Source organism: Saimiri boliviensis, chromosome 14 (assembly GCF_048565385.1).
Source record: "Saimiri boliviensis isolate mSaiBol1 chromosome 14, mSaiBol1.pri, whole genome shotgun sequence".
NCBI classification, from domain to species: Eukaryota; Metazoa; Chordata; class Mammalia; order Primates; family Cebidae; genus Saimiri; species Saimiri boliviensis.
Window position 1 is genome coordinate 21,060,233 of NC_133462.1, and position 20,346 is coordinate 21,080,578.

A 20,346-nucleotide genomic window follows, 5' to 3' on the forward strand; every position below is an offset into this window, starting at 1 on the left:
CAGCACTGCTATGTGAGAAGGGCCGTTTCCTCCTCTCTCAAGAGGCATGTAAATATGTACCATTACGATGTTCACAATCAAAGAACAATAGGCAGTGATCCCAAAGTGGAAAGTGACACTTTTGGGTCTTTAAAAAAAGAACATCTCCCCTAATAAACAAATCTAGCCAATTTAAGATGAACTTAAGGACCAGACCATGTCCTAAACCCCCATTTCTTTCCTTATTTCAGCTCCACAAGTAAATCCAGGTATGCAAATACCCTATGACCTCAAGGACTAACTCACCACACCAGAATCAGGTCATATTAGATAAATGTGTATCATCACTAAGCATCAACTCAGGCTTCGGAAGTAACAAAAGCCCCCTAATTTGCTGGAGTCTGACCTACTCCATTCTTGGATGTGGGGCACTTACTCTGGAATCACAGACAGAAAAGCCTGCAGGAATCCTTGAAATAACCCAGGAAATCACAGCAACACATCTCTGCATTTGGACCTTTTCAGAATCATTAGCTAGTGTTGGCTTGTTATCACAGTAATACTGTAAAAGGAAGAACAGAACCAGCCCTTGCACTGACCTTGTCTTGTAAGGTGAGAACAGTCACTTTATGGACATTCAGCCGCACAGTCACCTCCGGCTTGCTGGCACATACGTAACAATTGGGGTTGGGAGGATCCAGTGCACAAGGCACAAGAAGCTTCTTTCTTGGATTTGGTTGTTTATTCAAAAAAATCTTTGGAGAAAAACAGGAAGAAATCAGAAACGTGTGCTATAATTTTATACACCATACAATCTAAAATCTCATTTACCAGATACCCAATAAAAAATGACTTAAATATTCCCTTTCAGATGGCAAAAAGGATCAGGAAAATCATGACCTTTTTTAGGAGCCTGGTTTTTCAACTTTTCTTTTCTAATCAGCTAAAGCCTAGGCTTGCTGAAAAGACATCTCCTTATATTATACAAGACTCTGCATTCTTCTGCAACCCAATTTAGCAAGAGTAAGGGCACAAGCATGCTCATCTGTGGTGCCATCACTGTATCAGCTGCTGGTGTCCCTCCCTGCGGATATTCTTATCAACCAAGCAATCTCCCGACAATACCAAAACATTCATTTCTCCAGTTAGCAATAATGCCTTTCACAGATGTCTAGAACCAATGTCAAAGCCTTTCCAAATTTTCTGATTATAGTAACATTTATATAATTAGGGAAAAAATATTATAATATTTCTGGCAGTATATGTACCTATTTACCATTTCTCTAGTACTGAAAATTAAGAATCAAGGCAAATATAAAAATTACACTGAAATTAAGAAAAGCCCCAAGCTCCTGCTACTAAAGTTTGGAAAACACTAGCAAGATCCAACACAAACAATAAATGTCAGAAGACAGAAAGTTGAGACAAACTTTTATCTTATGACAACAATGTAGTGTTGATTCTGCTATGAGCAATGAATTCTAAAGGAGTACTCTATGGACTCCCCCAAGCATACAGAACTAAATCCCTCAAGAGACAGAGGAGTAAAGCCCTCCTCTGTATGATAGGTTTTCCCTAGAATGAATACTGTTATATAGAAGGGCTAGAAGCAAACTGCCCAGGCCAAGCAGGCTACAGAGGCAGAAAGATTTCTTTGATTTTGGACTTTACAGTAAAGTAAATGTGCTAAGGGAAATTAATAGTAATAAAAGCAACTGCTACCACTATGAATACCTGGGCTAACATTAACCCATGCTGGTATTCATTTACAAATGTAAACAAATGAAACCCAGATATATTACTATTAATAGTCCAAGAGTGGCATGAGGTTGAGCAGGCAAAGAAACCAGAAGGATGTGATGGGAAATCAGACATTTTAATAAGTTCAGTAATTAGTCACTGGTGAGCTCAAAGGGATACCACAGCCATACATTCAGGCTGCTATAAAAAAACAGAGATATTGGCCAAGCACAGTGGCTCAAGCCTATAATCCCAGCACTTTGGGAGACTGAGACGGCTGGTCAGGAGTTCAAGACCAGCCTGACCAACATGGTGACACCCCAACTCTACTAAAAATACAAAAATTAGCTGGGCCTGGTGGCACATGCCTGTAATCCCAGCTACTCAGGAGGCTGCGGCAGGAGAATTGCTTGAACCCAGGAGGTAGAGGTTGAACTGAGCCCAGATCGTGCCACTCCACTCCAGCCTGAACAACAGAGCAAAACTCCCATCTAAAAAAAAAAAAAAAAAAAATACACACACACACACACACACACAAATAAGTAAATTTTAAAACAGGTATCAGCCAGGCACGGTGGCTCATGCCTGTAATCCCGGCACTTTGGGAGGCTGAGGCGGGTGGATCACCTGAGGTCAGGAGTTAAGAACTAGCCTGGTCAACACGGTGAACCCCCATCTCTACTAAAAATACAAAAATGAGCCAGGCATGGTGGTACATGTCTGCAGTCCCAGCTACTTGGGAGGCTGAGTGAGGCAGGAGAATCACTTGAATTTGGGAGGTGGAGGTTGCAGTGAACCGAGACCACACCACTCCACTCACTCCAGCCGGGGCAACAGAGCAAGACTCAAAAACCAAACAAAACCCAAAAAAGTTCTTAGAAATTAAAAGTGTGACATATAAAATAAGAGTTTAAATAGAAAACTGAATCAAAATGGCAGACTGGGCATTGTGATTCTGCTCCTTCCAACTGAAATTTCATGAAAATAAGATATTTTAAGAGCGCATTGAGGCTGGGCACGGTGACTTATGCCTGTATCCCAGCACTCTGGGAAGCCAAGGTGGGCAGATCACTTGAGGCCAGGAGTTTGAGAGCAACCTGAGCAACATGGTCAAACACCGTCTCTACTAAAAATACAAAAATTAGCCGGGTGTGGCAGCACATGTCTGTGATCACAGCTACTAGGGAGGCTGAGGCAGGAGAATCAGTGGAACCGAGGAAGTGGAGGTTGCAGTGAGCTGAGATCACACCACTGGGTGACAGAGCAAGACTATGTCTCAAAATCGAAAAAATTTAAAAAGAAAAAAAAAGGCCGGGCGCGGTGGCTCAAGCCTGTAATCCCAGCACTTTGGGAGGCCGAGGCGGGTGGATCACGAGGTCAAGAGATCGAGACCATCCTGGTCAACATGGTGAAACCCCGTCTCTACTAAAAACACAAAAAATTAGCTGGGCATGGTGGCGCGTGCTTGTAATCTCAGCTACTCAGGAGGCTGAGGCAGGAGAATTGCCTGAACCCAGGAGGCGGAGGTTGCGGTGAGTCAAGATCGCGCCATTGCACTCCAGCCTGGGTAACAAGAGAGAAACTCCATCTCAAAAAAAAAAAAAAAAGCAAGCGCATAGGGCCAGGTGCAGTGGCTCACACCTGTAATCCCAGCACTTTTGGAAGCCAAGGCGGGAGGACTGCCTGAGCCCAGGAGTTCAACACCAACTGGACAACCATAGGAAGACCCAGTCTCTTAAAAAAAAAAAAGAAAAAGAAAGTAGTGCACCAATGACACTGAAAAATAAGAATATCATTGTAAACTAGATATTTTTAGAAATACCTGAAGGTTAATGGGTCATTGTATTTCAATAAACAATAAAACAATAGTAAAAGTATTGGCTAATACTTCTTAGGAAGCTTTCTTGAGTTGGTAAGAAAGCAAAGAAGCATCTACAGACACAGCACTGAAGGAAGGAATCCAAAGAGAACATCCAAGTGGTGTTAGTCTTAAGAGATACACCTACCCCACCCACCAAGGTAGGAACTGTTAAAATAGGAGACCCTTACACACAGCAAGGACCTGAAAGGAGAAAGAGAAAAATACTTTCCCACAGAAATAACAAGAAAAATTATCTTGACCCTGGTGCTTAGTGAAGGGGGAGGAGTATCTTCCCATATAATTCATTACAATAACAGGGCTTGTGCAGGTTTATGGTCTGAATACATATGTATTGAAAATCTTAAGCTAAGAATTTAGGAAGTGGTCCTGTATTGGCAGTGTCCCAAGAAGCCAAATATAATAAACACAAATGCTCTTTGAAGAACTACATCTACAATGGGTTCCTAAAGAATTACCAGACACAATACTAATACACATTAATTCCGTTTTTTTTTTTTTTAAATCATAAGCCATACAAGCAAAGCACTAGGAGAGATAGCATAAATGACAGTAGACTCTCCCATAAAGATTTCAGACATATCAAAAAAATGTAAAATAACTTTAAAACTTAAAAGAATGACTCAACATGAGAATGACTGAACAGGGTACTATAAAATGACCAAGCAAATTTTAAAAACCACATAGCACTCTCAGAATTGAAAAACAATTGGAATATCTTCTTAGTATAAGGACCACACAATTAATTCTTCCAAGAATTCAAAAAATTGGAAATGTCAGAAGAAAAAGCAACTTCTTAACTTTTCCTTTTTGCTGCAATTTCCAGGAAGCTTGAACATACACTCACTCGGAAACTAGAACAATTACTTTTCCATTGCTTTAAACCAATTTTACAGTTTTCATTTTAAAAATTATCTGTTTAATGTGCTTTTTATGAATTACTTTCTAAAGGAGGTTGAATAAAAATGCAAACAGAAAATACTCACTGTTCTGCACTGGTCTATTTTTCCTGATAAAATCTTCAATCCTTCCAATACTATCAACCCAGCAATCACTGCATTAGTAGTAGCAATAGCAGGAATAATGTTTCCTGCCATTGCTGGAAAAAAAAAAGATGAATATGTTTCGCTGTTTAAAAAAACAACTTCAAGGTTTTAGTGATAGAACTTTAGTACAAACAACTTACATTTGATATCAAATCTACTCTTCATATTCATACTGAAAATATGCATCCTGAGGTTTGCAGCAGAGGTGACAAAATCCATTGCAGATGGGTCATCCTGCCAATAGTTGAAAAAATTTAACAAGTTTCTTCACGAACATAGTATTCTGAAGCATTACTTTCAGAACAATACTTCCATGTGTTTCGTAACACTGTAGACTTTCAGCTAGAACAAGAGGCTGTTTAGGGGGAGACTAGTCAGCTAGGATCTCACAGTAGTATAGAGGTGGGCTAAGTAGCAGGCAGGGTCTCATCATCAGCTCCTCTGGTCCAGTAATGTAGTCTGACAAGAACACCAAGAACCACCAGCTTCTAGGAACTCCCTCCAGCCTAAATAAAGGCACTGGAGACTGAGTGTATACATCGGAACCTCAATCTACTGACAACAGCAACCCTTTCATGGGTCCATTCATCAGTAATGAAAAGGTTGTTGAACAAATACAGAATCAAGGCAAAAAGACGGGCTGTTTAAGAAAACTATTTCAGGCTGGGCATGGTGGCTCACACCTGTAATCTCAACAGAATTAGTAGGTTGAGGCAAGTAGACTGCCTGAGCTCAGGAGTTTGTGACCAGCCTGGGCAACATGGCAAAACACTGCCTCCACCAAATACAAAAAATAAGCCAGGCATGGTGGTATAAACCTAAGGCCACAGCTACTCTAGAGCCTGAGGTGGTGGGATCACCTGAACTCAGGAGGTGGAGGCTATAATGAGCCAAGAGCATGCCACGGTACTCCAGCCTAGGTGGCAGAGTGAGACCCTGTCTCAATTAAAAAAAAAAAAAAGATGTTTCATTAACAATTCAGAAAAACTTGGATGACTATGGCTCAACTTTGCCAAACTCTCTTCATATGCACCACTCTCATATGTGCTGTTTCTTCAGATAAGGTAAAACAATCCAAGTTTTTCCTGTTACGATTTGCATTTTTTCCTGAGACTATATCCTGGTCTCTAGATTTCAGCAAGGCTTCCTGCTTTGAACTAAGATAGTACCCTGGTCTAAAATTCAGAGGCACCACAGAATAGAACAAAAAGCACTGATAGCATGTAGGTTGTTATTATTTTTGAGATGGAGTCTCACTCTGTCACCCAGGCTGGAGTGCAGTAGCACAATCTCGGCTCACTACAATCTCTGCCTCCCAGGTTCCAGTGATTCTCCTGCCTCAGCCTCCTGAGTAGCTGGGACTACAGGCGCCCACCACCATGCCCGGCTAACTTTTTCATTTTTAGTAGAGATGGGGTTTTGCCATATTGCCCAGGCTGGTCTTGAACTCCTGACCTTGTGATCTGCCTGCCTCGACCTCCCAAAATGCTGGGATTACAGGCATGAGCCGCTGCACCAGGCCACATGTAGACTCTTTATGTACTTATTGGTTGGCCATGAAACCTCAGGCAAGTCAACTTCACAGAGTCAAAATCCCTTAATCTATTAAATAGGGGAAATTATATCCCTATCTCTTAAGGTGTGGTGAGAACTAAGTGAGAATACTGAATACGGCCGGGTGCAGTGGCTCAAGCCTGTAATCCCAGCACTTTGGGAGGCCGAGACGAGTGGATCACGAGGTCAAGAGATCGAGACCATCCTGGTCAACATGGTGAAACCCCGTCTCTACTAAAAATACAAAACATTAGCTGGGCATGGGGGCGTGTGCCTGTAATCCCAGCTACTCAGGAGGCTGAGGCAGGAGAATTGCCTGAACCCAGGAGGCGGAGGTTGCGGTGAGCCGAGATCGCGCCATTGCACTCCAGCCTGGGTAACAAGAGTGAAACTCCGTCTCAAAAAAAAAAAAAAAAAAGAAGAAGAAAGAATACTGAATACTCAACACAGCATCTTCCCTAGGCAGCTGTCTTACCAATCCATTACATGGGGACTTTACTCAAGAGGATAACAATTCTCAGTCCAAGGGCTCTTTATTTAGCCTCTGTGCACTAATGAAAACTTCCCAAATCACTAGCATAACAATAACAAAGAAAATATGAAAAGTTACCCTTTATATCACAAAACCCAAGAGACAAATGTTTATAAGAATCCCAAGAATCTAATAATACTAGCTTCATTTTAGTATATTTAGATGTTTGATTCAACCAAAGTTTCAAAATCTGGGCACACAAATTCTTCTTAGGTTTCTAAAACTGGTCTTTATCACTTACTTTAAAACCCATGACTAATCTTTACCACTAAAGGAACATACAAATTTTATGAAATGAAACACTTTTAGCCATAGAAAATACTGATTATAATTAAGATTCGTTTGTAATATCAAATCTCAAAATACGCCATTAACTGCAGAGTACTATTAAATATGATTTTAACTTCTAAGAATAATTACATCTCATTTTTGTATTAGAGCTCTGTCTTTCGGACCTTTGAAATATTTATAACTATTTGAATTCAAAGACAATCTCACTACTTTCAAGGGCAAATCAGGCCAATGAGATGTTTTCTCCAAATGATTTTTACTTCTATGAATATATCTACATTACACAAGAAAATTTCACTTTAATATATTCACATTATTTTTCTAATCAACATAATTATCAACCTTGAACACATCACTAGAATCCCAAGTTTTATGATATTGCTTGAATCCATGTACAGAAAATTCAGCTCCATACCGCAATTAGAGCTGAAAATATCCAAGCCAAATTCAATATATTTCCCCCAAATCTAGTGAATATTCAAAAAATGACACCTCAAGAACTAAAACACACATTTGATATGTAAGTACTTGCCACACATTGTCAAAACGAACCTTATCCCATATGAGCTCAGCTCCATCCCCCTTTTCTGCTAAATGAACTCTCAAAGTCTCAATGCTCTTTGAAAAAAGACGTGCATAGCTCTTTACATCTAGAACCTGCTGGTCTTTCAGGCCCAACTGGGGTTCATTCTGTTGATCTGATGCATTTGTTTCTTCTCCTAAAGAAACAACATATTAGGATTTTCACTAATAAACACCATTCCTCTGCTGTGCACTATTTAACAAGTTGAATACCCACCAATAAGAAATCAAATATGAAATATGTTCCATTAAAATAATTATCACAACAATACATATACCTGTACAAGAAAACTGTTAAAGTTGAGATAGGAAAGGTATAAGACCACATCAGAACCTCACAGGATTACTGGAAGATTTGAAGATATAATGTAGATAAGATGATAAATAAGCATTATGCCCACCACCTAGTGAGCACTCAGTAAGCGGATGCTATTAGAGTCATAATTAAATCTGTTTGATTACTATCCCATATTGTTGAGAACTGCTTCAAAATGATATCCCAAGTCTCAGGGATCTTTTCAGTTTCAATGGGTGCTATATTGCTGTGCATAAATTAATCCTAGTACAGTTCAGATAAAAGAGAGAAGCACCCACTACAACAGTTTTCTTTCCTACATTTAAATTTTTACAATGTGCTGGGCACAGTGGCACACACTACCAGCTATTCAAGAAGCTGAGACAGGAGGATCACTTAAGCCCTGGAGTCCAGGGTATGCCATGTGCTATGACAGCTTGTGAACAGCCACTGCACTCTAATCTCAGTAATACAGCAAGACTGTGCCTCGAAAAACTTTTCATTTTTAAAAATTAAAAAAATTGGCCGGGCGCGGTGGCTCAAGCCTGTAATCCCAGCACTTTGGGAGGCCGAGGCGGGTGGATCACGAGGTCGAGGGATCAAGACGATCCTGGTCAATCTGGTGAAACCCCGTCTCTACTAAAAATGCAAAAAATTAGCTGGGCATGGTGGCACGTGCCTGTAATCCCAGCTACTCAGGAGGCTAAGGCAGGAGAATTGCCTGAACCCAGGAGGCGGAGGTTGCGGTGAGCCGAGATGCGCCATTGCATTCCAGCCTGGGTAACGAGTGAAACTCCGTCTCAAAAAAAAAAAAAAAAAAAACAAAATTAAAAAAATTGGGCCGGGCGCGGTGGCTCAAGCCTGTAATCCCAGCACTTTGGGAGGCTGAGGCGGGTGGATCATGAGGTCGAGAGATCGAGACCATCCTGGTCAACATGGTGAAACCCCGTCTCTACTAAAAATACAAAAAACTAGCTGGGCGTGGTGGCGCATGCCTGTAATCCCAGCTACTCAGGAGGCTGAGGCAGGAGAATTGCCTGAGCCCAGGAGGCGGAACTTGCGGTGAGCCAAGATCACGCCATTGCACTTCAGCCTGGGTAACAAGAGCAAAACTCCATCTCAAAAAAAATAAAATAAATAAAATAAAAAAAATAAAAAAAATTTAAATTGAAAATGTGTTTGCAGATTAAATCTTAAAGAGATAATCACACGGGCACAACGATGTACCTAAACAGGCTGGGCATGGTGGCTCACCCCTGTAATCCCAGAACTTTTGGAGGCCGAGGTGGGCAGATCACTTCAGGTCAGGAGTTCGAGACCAGCCTGGACAACATGGTGAAACCCTGTCTCTACTAAAAATAAAAAAATTAGCTGGGTGTGGTGGTGGGTGCCTGTAATCCCAGCTAATCAGGAGGCTGAGGCAAGAGAATCGCTTGAACCTGGGAGGTGAAGGTTACAGAGAGCTGAGATTGTACCACTGCCCTCCAGCCTGGGCAACAGTGTAAGACTAAGTCTCAAAAAAAGATGTATATAAATATATAGTGATCTCAAAACTTTATTTCAGGGAAGATATAAAAATACTACGTTTTAATCAGTAAGAAACTAGTTAACTATACAGATGACAAAAGCAATTCAGAGTTTATGAATAGTATGATTCCATTTACACAGCGTATACACAACTGCCTATGGACAGCCCAGAGTGGACCATCAGAACACCCCTGAAAATGTTATTAGTCGATATTTCTCTAGTGTGGGACTTCAGTGACTTCTGTTCTTCATACTTTTTTGCATTGCTTGAATGTATAAAGACATACCATTTCCTTTTACTTTTTTTTTTTTGAGATGGAGTCTCACTCTGTCACCCAGGCTGGAGTGCAATGGCACAATCTTGGCTCACTGCAGCCTCTACCTCCCAGTTCAAGTGATTCTCTTGCCTCAGCCTTCAGAGTGGTTGGGCCTACAGGTGCATGCCACTACACCTGGCTAATTTTCGTATTTTTTTTTTTTTTTTTTGAGACAGAGTTTCGCTCTTGTTACCCAGGCTGGAGTGCAATGGTGCAATCTCGGCTCACCGCAACCTCCGCCTCCTGGGTTCAAGCATTTCTCCTGCCTCAGCCTCCTGAGTAGCTGGGATTACAGGCACGTGCCACCATGCCCAGCTAATTTTTTGTATTTTTTTTTTTTTTTTTTTTTTTTTGAGACGGAGTTTCGCTCTTGTTACCCAGGCTGGAGTGCAATGGCGCGATCTCGGCTCACCGCAACCTCCGCCTCCTGGGCTCAGGCAATTCTCCTGTCTCGGCCTCCTGAGTAGCTGGGATTACAGGCACGCGCCACCATGCCCAGCTAATTTTTTGTATTTTTAGTAGAGACGGGGTCTCACCATGTTGACCAGGATGGTCTCGATCTCTCGACGCTGTGATCCACCCGCCTCAGCCTCCCAAAGTGCTGGGATTACAGGCTTGAGCCACCGTGCCCGGCCCAATTTTCGTATTTTTAATAGACACAGTGTTTCACTATGTTGGCCAGGCTGGTCTTCAACTCTTGACCTTGTGATCCGCCCGTCTCAGCCTCCCCAAAGTGCTGGGATTACAGGCCTGAGCCACTGGGCCCCAGCAGACATATCATTCTCAACCAACAATAGGGCTATACAAATACTTCAGGCGAGGACATTTCCAGCTTAGGTATTTCCAAGACTAAAATGTATTCTTTACCTTGACTTTGTACTTCAGCCCAGTCCAACGGAACTGGAGGTTTCCTTTTCCGCCACAGTTTGTCCATTGTCAACAGATACCTGATGTCATCTTTAAAAAGCTTAAAAAAGAAAGAAAGATCCCATGAACCCTACAATTCCTTTTTTTTTTTTTTTTTTTTTTTTTTTGAGACGGAGTTTCGCTCTTGTTACCCAGGCTGGAGTGCAATGGCGCGATCTCGGCTCACCGCATCCTCCGCCTCCTGGGTTCAGGCAATTCTTCTGCCTCAGCCTCCTGAGTAGCTGGGATTACAGGCACGTGCCACCATGCCCAGCTAATTTTTTATATTTTTAGTAGAGATGGGGTTTCACCATGTTGACCAGGAAGGTCTCGATCTCTCTTTTTTTTTTTTTTTGAGACGGAGTTTCGCTCTTGTTACCCAGGCTGGAGTGCAATGGCGCAATCTCGGCTCACCGCAACCTCCGCCTCCTGGGTTCAGGCAATTCTCCTGCCTCAGCCTCCTGAGTAGCTGGGATTACAGGCATGCGCCACCATGCCCAGCTAATTTTTTGTATTTTAGTAGAGACGGGGTTTCACCATGTTGACCTGGATGGTCTCGATCTCTTGAGCTCGTGATCCACCCGCCTCGGCCTCCCAAAGTGCTGGGATTACAGGCTTGAGCCACTGCGCCTGGCTTGGTCTCGATCTCTTGACCTCGTGATTCACCTGCCTCGGCCTCCCAAAGTGCTGGGATCACAGGCTTGAGCCACCGCGCCCGGCCCCTTAAGGTTCTTAACAAGGCCTAGAAAGTCTGCCTGATTTGACCTCAACTTATCTCTCCAGTCATTCTTTTCCCCACTCTCCCCCTTAACAGGATTTATGTCAGTTTTCCAACAGTTTCCTTGTACATATTGTACCCTATTCTGACTCTTATTCTTTCCAAGTCTTGGGCTCAAATGTCAACTCCTTTAGAAAGCCTCTTCTGAAGCCGGGCGCGGTGGCTCACGCCTGTAATCCCAGCACTTTGGGAGGCCGAGGCGGGTGGATCACGAGGTCAAGAGATCGAGACCATCCTGGTCAACATGGTGAAACCCCGTCTCTACTAAAATACAAAAAAAAAAAAAAAAAAAAAATTAGCTGGGCGTGGTGGCGCATGCCTGTAATCCCAGCTACTCAGGAGGCTGAGGCAGGAGAATTGCCTGAACCCAGGAGGCGGAGGTTGCGGTGAGCCGAGATTGCGCCATTGCACTCCAGCCTGGGTAACAAGAGCGAAACTCCGTCTCAAAAAAAAAAAAAGAAAGCCTCTTCTGAAGCCTCTCCCTAGCAACATCTGAAATGGGTACACAAGCCAGGAGATGAGTCCATTAGATTCTACTCATTATTAAAGGGCTGTAAAGTGTCTGAACTTAATGTCATTAAAACTCTGAAGCTGAAATTTATTGTCCAATGTTTGACTTCTCATCTAGACTGTGAGCTCCCTCTAAAAAGCAAGGGCTCTGTAAATCCCCTGTACTTAAAATAGTGTCTAGCACACAGCAGATGTTTAAAATTATCTGCTGAACAGACTGGAGATGCATTTCAGATTTTTCTGGCATTCAAATATTGCTCAAATTGGAATGGAAACAGGGGTACCAGTTTGAAAGATACTGCTCTTGCCCACATCAAAGTTTACTGCATTTTAAGCATAGTCAACATAAAAAGCATTGTGATGGTTAATATTCAGTATCAACTTGACTGAAGGATACAAGTACCAATCATAGGTGTGTCTGTGAGGGTGTTGCCCAAAGACATTAACATTTGAGTCAGTGGGCTGGGAAAGGCAGACCCACTCTTAATCTGGGTAGGCACCATCTAATCAGCTGTCACTGAGGCTAGAATATATATACAGCAGGCAGAAAAACAAAAACAAAAACAAAAACAAAAAACAAAAAACATGAAAAGACTAGACTGGCCTAGCCTCCCAGCCTACATCTTTCTCCCATGCTGGATGCTTCCTGCCCTAAAACATCGAACTCCAAGTTCTGCAGTTTTGAGACTGGCTCTCCTTGCTCTTCAGCTTGCAGATGGACATACTGTGGGACCCTGTGATCGTGTAAGTTAATACTTAATAAATGCCCCTTTATATATATATATCTATCCTACTAGTTCTGTCCCTCTAGAGAACGCTAATAGAATTACTTTTTAGAAAAGGGCTGTAGTGGGCCGGGCGCGGTGGCTCAAGCCTGTAATCCCAGCACTTTGGGAGGCCGAGGCGGGTGGATCACGAGGTCAAGAGATCGAGACCATCCCGGTCAACATGGTGAAACCCTGTCTACTAAAAATACAAAAAATTAGCTGGGCATGGTGGCGCGTGCCTGTAATCCCAGCTACTCAGGAGGCTGAGGCAGGAGAATTGCCTGAACCCAGGAGGCGGAGGTTGCGGTGAGCCGAGATCGCGCCATTGCACTCCAGCCTGGGTAACAAGAGGGAAACTCCGTCTCAAAAAAAAAAAAAAAAAAAAAAGAAAAGGGTTGTAGTGAAGAAATAAATACAAGAGGACTAAGAAAGTCAACAGTGGGGAGGGCAGGGTGGCTCGCACCTGTAATCCCAGTACTTTGGGAAGCAGAGGCAGGTGGACCACCTGAGGTCAGGAGTTCAAGACCAGCCTGGCCCACAAGGCGAAACTCTGTATCTACTAAAAATACAAAAATTAGCCAGGCATGCTTGAGGGTCCTGTAATCCCAGCTACTCAGGAGGCCGAGGTAGGAGAATAGCTTGAACCTGGGAGACAGAAGTTGCACTGAGCTGAGATCATGTCACTACACTCCAGCCTGGGCAACAGAGAAAGACTCTATCTCAAAATAAGAAAAAAAAAAAAAAAAAAAAAAAAAAGTCACCATGTGACATCCGTTACCACTGAGGAAATGAGGTGAAATACAAGCTGGAGAGAGCAGTATGCCATTTGCTTAAGATAGCAGAACCTATGCATGTTGGAAAGCAGAAAAAAGAAACCAAGGAAAAAAAAATCATGTAAGACACAGGGCAGAGACGAAAATATTGTTGAAAGCAAAATCTCATGTGGAAGTTAGCCTTTACTGAAAGTGGTTTCTCTCTAGTAGAAAAAAAAAGGATAAAAGAGTTTTCAGTGGGCTGGGTGCAGTGGTTCACACCTATAATCCCAGCACTCTGGAAGGCCGAGGCGGGCGGATCACGAGGTCAAGAGATTAAGACTATCCTGGCCAACAAGGTGAAACTGTCTCTACTAAAAATACAAAAATTAGCTGGATATGGTGGCGCGCATGGGGTTTCGGCCTCTCTATTTATTAGTCCCAGTTACTTCGGAGGCTGAGGCAAAAGAATCACTTCAATCCAGGAGGCGGAGGATGCAGTGAGCAGAGATCGTGCCACTGCACTGCAGCCTGGCAACAGAGCGAGACTATTTCTGGGGGAAAAAAAATAAAATAAAATAAAATAAAAATAATAAATAAATAACTGGGCGTGGTTGTGCGCACCTGTAGTCTCAGCTACTTAGAAGGCTGAGGCAGGAGAATAGCTTCAACCTGGGAGGCGAAGGTTGCAGTGAGGTGACATTGTGCCACTGCACTTCAGCCTTGCACAAATGAGACTCCATCTCAAAAACAAAACAAACAAACAAAAAACAGAGTTTTCAGTGATGTGGAACATTGTCTCAACAGGTAAATTATGTCCAATGGCGTCAAACCTGTTAATACATCCTTAAGGGCATCTGCTTAGTGAGAGTTGCGAGAATACTGAGGCAGTTTGATAAGAGCTGAGAAACTTTTTTTTTTTTGAGACGGAGTTTTGCTCTTGTTACCCAGGCTGGAGTGCAATGGCGCGATCTTGGCTCACCACAACCTCCACCTCCCGGGTTCAGGCAATTCTCCTGCCTCAGCCTCCTGAGTAGCTGGGATTACAGGCACGCGCCACCATGCCCAGCTAATTTTTTTTTGTATTTTTAGAAGAGACGGGGTTGCACCATGTTGACCAGGATGGTCTCGATCTCTCGATCTTGTGATCCACCCACCTCGGCCTCCCAAAGTGCTGGGATTACAGGCTTGAACCACCACGCCCGGCCGAGAAACTTTTAAGTATCTACTGGAATAACTTGCTAGGGGCTAGATTCAGTGGTTCATGCCTGTAATCCCAGCACTCATGGAGGCAGAGGCTGGAGGATCGCTTGAACCAGGAGTGTGAGATCTGCCCGGGCAACACAGTGAGACCCCATTCTCCATAAAAAGAAAAAAAAAAAAAAAAAAAAGAGAGACCAAAAAACAAAACAACAAACAAACAAAAAACCCACACACATACAACTTGCTAGGGAGTCAAGACATAACAAAAAAACTACTTTTTTTTTTTGAGTCTCACTCTGTTGCCCAAGCTGGAGTGCAGTGACGCAATCTCAGCTCGCCTCCTAGGTTCTCAGCCTTTTAGTAGCTGGGACTACAGGTGCATGCCACCACGCCCAGCTAATTTTCTATTTTAGCAGAGCCAGGGTTTCACCATGTTGCCCAGGCTGGTCTCGAATTCCTGAGCTCAGGCAATCTGCCTGCCTCAGCCTCCCAAAGTGCTGGGATTATAGGTATGAGCCAATGTGCCCAGCCCTCAAAAAACTTTTAAATACCAACCAGATGGTCTAGATGAACAATAATTACGGAGACCCAATCAAAACAATCTCATAGATTTCTCTAGAAATATTCAACAGGCAGGCTGGGCGCGGTGGCTCACGGCTGTAATCCCAGCACTTTGGGAGGCCGAGGCGGGTGGATCACGAGGTCAAGAGATCGAGACCATCCCGGTCAACATGGTGAAACCCCGTCTCTACTAAAAATACAAAAAATTAGCTGGGCATGGTGGCACGTGCCTATAATCCCAGCTACTCAGGAGGCTGAGGTACGAGAATTGCCTGAACCCAGCAGGCGGAGGTTGCGGTGAGCCGAGATCGCGCCATTGCACTCCAGCCTGGGTAACAAGAGCGAAACTCCGTCTCAAAAAAAAAAAAAAAAAAAAAAGGGAAATATTCAACAGGGAAATAATATATACTGATGAAAAGGGATTTCACCAAGAACAAGGGGCTTACGGAGTTCAAGGGCAATTTAGGACAAATGTCAGTCAAACTGCTAATAGAAGATAGGAGCAGGAAGTGAAAGTGAAGACGAAGCCAGGCGAGGTGGCTGCCTGTTTGGGAGGCCAAGGTGGGCAGATCACTTGAGGTCAGGAATTCATGACCAGCCTGGCCAACATGGTGAGACACCACCTCTACTAAAAATACAAAATTAGCTGGGCATGGTGGTACACACCTGTAATCCCAGCTACTCAGGAGGATGTGGCAGGAGAACTGCTTTAACCCAGGAGGTGGAGGTTGCAGTGAGCTGAGATCATGCAACTGTACTCTAGCATGGCTGACAAGAGCGAGACTCCGTCTCAGAAAAAAAGTGAAGATGAGAAGCAGCAGGAAAACCAAAAGTTCTGTAAAAAGTGAGGGAAGAAAAGACAACTAGGAAGGTATGCAAGCAAGCCTCCAATTTTACCTCCTCTTTAGATGTTATACTAACAGATTTATTAGAGATGTCAACATTTTAAAAACTGCGTATCCGGACCGCAATAATCATTTTATCAGGATGTCATGAGGCATATACACAGAAGCTTAATTCAATTTTATGGATTATTTTAAAAAGAGCAGAACTAGAACAATACATCTATGCACAACAATACATCTATCCACAATTATAAAAAAGTAAATCTAACCTTGGTAAACAGTTTAACTGGATCATATCCAGTTGATTTAGCCCATTCCTTAGTGGAAATACGTTTAATGTCACCATCTTCATTAGATGCTCTAGCTCTGGCTTCAGCTTCTGTTGGTTCCCCTACAAAACAATCATCATTTTATTTTCAATTGTAGTAAATGTAGAACTGAACTCTTACTAAGCTTTGGGAATGAAAAGAGAGTTACTCATCGAAATCCCCAAACACAACATACTCTCAAGGAAAAAAAAACAACAGTCATCAGCATCTTTTTATATTTCAGTTTCTTTCATTCTTGTTTTTGGAGACAGTCTTGCTCTGTCAACCTGGCTGGAGTGTAATGTCAAGATCTCGGCTCACTGCAGCCTCTACCTCCTGGGCTCAAGCCATCTTCCTGTCTCAGCCTCACGAGTAGTTGGAACTATAGGTGCACACCATTATGCCTGGCTGATTTTTATATTTTTTTGTAGAGACAAGGTTTTGCCATGTTGGCCAGGCTGGTCTCGAACTCCTGACCTCAAGCAATCCGTCTGCTTCAGCCTCTCAAAATGCTGGGATTACTGGTGTGAATCATGTCACCTGGTCTGTTGTACCTTAGTTTCTTAAAGCTACACATAAAGAGTTCAAAGCACAGACCAATTTGTAGCTCTATTAGACTTTTAAAATTTCTCTTAATCTTGATTTCCTTTTTTGGCCAGGCATGGTGGCTTATGCCTGTTATCTGAGCACTTTGGGAGGCTGATGGATCACCTGAGGCCTGGCATTTCAGACAAGCCTGGAGAACATGGTGAAATCCTGTCTCTACTAAAAATACAAAAATCAGCAAGCCGCAGTGGCAGGCCCCAGTAATCCCACTACCTGGGAGGCTGAGGCGGGAGAATCATTTGAACCTAGGAGGTGAAGGTTGCAGTAAGCCGAGACTATACCATTGTACTCCAGCCTGGGCGACAAGAGCAAAACTCCATCTCAAAAAAAAAAAAAAAAAAAAAAAAAAAAATTAAATAACACGATAAACATACATTATCTAGCACATATAGCAATTTTTTCCCCTTAAGCTACCAAAATTAAATCAACAAAATAAATAGTCGCTAATAAAACATATGCCAAATAATTTACTCACAGGCAGCTTCAGGGTCAGCTCTGTCAGGAGATACTTCTTGATCAGCATCTTCTTCCCCAAACAACTGGCTATAATTTAAGAATAGCAAATACTTATGTACAAAAAAGCATTCTGAACAAACACCTAATTATTCCAAATGTTTAGCAGAGATAAAGAGTGAACGAGTAGCTGGGCGCAGTGGCTGACGACTGTAATCCCAGCACTTTGGGAGGCCGAGGCAGGCACATCGCAAGGTCAGGAGTTCGGACCAGCCTGACCAACACGGTGAAACCCCGTCTCTACTAAAAATACCAAAATCAGCCAGGGGTGGTGGCATGTACCTGTAATACCATCTACTCAGGAGGCTGAAGCAGGAGAATCGCATGAACCCAGAAGGCAGAGGTTGCAGTGAGCTGAGATGGTGCCACTGTACTCTAGCCTGGGTGACAAAGCAAGACTCTGCCTCCAGAAAAGAAAAGAAAGAAAGAAAAAAAAAAAAGAATGAACTGATAAATGACTATAAATTTAAAAGTATTAACACAATGTGCTTAGCTTGCATCCTAATGTGAACAGCAATGCAAGCAAGGTTAAATTTCAGCAGGCCTACAATCATTCCTATCAGCAAGGCTCTGCACATTTTAATGTTAAAATCTCTACTCAAGAAACAAGTGAGAGGTTCTCATTTACAACCTGGATAACATTCTAACACCAGAAGAATGTTTGTGAAATACACTGTAGCGCCGGGCGTGGTGGCTCACGTCTGTAATCCTAGCACTTTGGGAGGCTGAGGTGGGTGGATCACCTGAGGTCAGGAGTTCAAGACCAGCCTGGCCATCAGGGTGAAACCCCATCTTAAAAAAATAAATAAATAAAAAAAAATAAAAAGAGATGCATTCTTATTGATCAGACTTATGCAAACTGGAAGCTGATAGGTTTAGCTTTAAAAAAAAAAAAAAAAAAAAAAAAAAAGAAATACACCTGTAGCTACCTGTTCAACGAACATCACCATATTGCCATGTGCAGAGTCCTGATCTAGGGCACAGAAATTTGGCAATGAACAAGATACCTTTTTTTCATGGTAGTATAGCTCTTTACTGCTGAATAGAGTCTTAACAAACAAATTTGAAGGTATTAAACTGAGATTCTCTTTTATTAATAAAATGAAACTGTTTAATAACTTGTGGATTTAAGTTTCTAGTATTTCCTTAAGTATATGACTAATGAAAGTTATCTTACAGAAATCCTTGGTACAACCCCCAACCCAAGTATAATTTCAAAGCTCTAATATTCACTCCCAACAAGGGCATGTAACACTTACTAAAATTAATGCTCTGCCAACTAGTGAGTGCAAAATAGTAGACATCCCCTAACTTACAGTGGCTCCACCTATGATTTTTCTATTTTACAACAGGTTAACTGAAGTGTGTATATATATATATATACATATATATATATATATATATATTTTTTTTTTTTCTTTTTCTTTTTTTTTTGAGACGGAGTTTCGCTCTTGTTACCCAGGCTGGAGTGCAATGGCGCGATCTCGGCTCACCGCAACCTCCGCCTCCTGGGTTCGGGCAATTCTCCTGCCTCAGCCTCCTGAGTAGCTGGGATTACAGGCACGCGCCACCACGCCCAGCTAGTTTTTTTTTTGTATTTTTAGTAGAGACGGGGTTTCACCATGTTGACCAGGATGGTCTCCGTCTCTCGACCTCGTGATCCACCCGCCTCGGCCTCCCAAAGTGCTGGGATTACAGGCTTGAGCCACCGCGCCCGGCCATATATATATATTTTTGAGACGGAGTTTCGCTCTTGTTACCCAGGCTGGAGTGCAATGGTGCGATCTCGGCTCACCGCAACCTCCGCCTCCTGGGTTCAGGCAATTCTCCCACCTCAGCCTCCTGAGTAGCTGGGATTACAGGCACGTGCCACCATGCCCAGCTAATTTTTTGTATTTTTAGTAGAGACGGGGTTTCACCATGTTGACCAGGATGGTCTTGATCTCTTGACCTCGTGATCCACCTGCCTCGGCCTCCCAAAGTCCTGGGATTACAGGCTTGAGCCACTGAGTCCAGCTAACTGAAGTATTAAAATGCATTTCTGGCTGGGCATGGCGGCTCATGCCTGTAATCCCAGAACTTTGGGAGGCCGAGGCAGGTGGATCACCTGAGGTCAGGAGTTCGAGACCAGCCTGGCCAACCTGGTGAAACCCCATCTCTACTAAAAATACAAAAATTAGACAGGCATGGTGGGGGGCTCCTGTAATCTCAGCTACTCAGGAGACTGAGGCGGCAGAATCACTTGAACCTGGGAGGTACTAATTTTTGTAGTTTTGGTAGCAATAGGGTTTCACCATGTTGTCGAGACTGGTCTCGAACTTGGGGCCTCAAGTGATCCACCCACCTGAACTTTTGTCATGAAACGGTATTTGCTAAATTTTATCAAATGCTTTTTCTATATCTATGAAAATTATATAGTTTCTCTATTTTTTTTTTTTTTTTGAGACGGAGTTTCGCTCTTGCTGCCCAGGCTGGAGTGCAATGGGGCAATCTCAGCTCACCGCAATCTCCAATTCTTGGATTCAAGCTATTCTCCTGCCTCAGCCTCCCAAGTAGCTGGGATTACAGGCATGTGCCACCATGTCCAACTAATTTTGTATTTTTAGTAGAGACAGGGGTTTCTCCATGTTGGTCAGGCTGGTCTTAAACTCCCGACCTCAGGTGATCTGCCCATCTTGGCCTCCCAAAGTGAGCCACTGTGACTGGCCATTTCTCTTTATTAACAAGTGAATGATGTTTACAGATTTTCTAGTTTAAGCCTTGCTTGTATTCCTGAATAAACACATTTGGTCATGGTACACGTTTTATTTTATATGATTCTAAATCCATATGCTATTTTTTTTTTTTTTTTTTTG

At 42.8% G+C, this 20,346-nt stretch overlaps 1 protein-coding gene across 1 annotated transcript in view; it reads right to left on the reverse strand.

The window, feature by feature from the left end:
• Positions 1-20,346, reverse strand: part of UBA2 (ubiquitin like modifier activating enzyme 2) — a 45,514-nt gene that overhangs the window by 11,690 nt on the left and 13,478 nt on the right. Inside the window, exons 7-13 of the mRNA XM_039465606.2 lie at positions 17,454-17,521; positions 16,334-16,455; positions 10,610-10,709; positions 7,574-7,740; positions 4,785-4,878; positions 4,585-4,697; positions 579-734 (exon numbers count right to left, since the gene is read on the reverse strand). Coding sequence (XP_039321540.1) covers positions 579-734; positions 4,585-4,697; positions 4,785-4,878; positions 7,574-7,740; positions 10,610-10,709; positions 16,334-16,455; positions 17,454-17,521 — 820 coding nt within the window. The remainder of the gene's footprint in view (positions 1-578; positions 735-4,584; positions 4,698-4,784; positions 4,879-7,573; positions 7,741-10,609; positions 10,710-16,333; positions 16,456-17,453; positions 17,522-20,346) is intronic.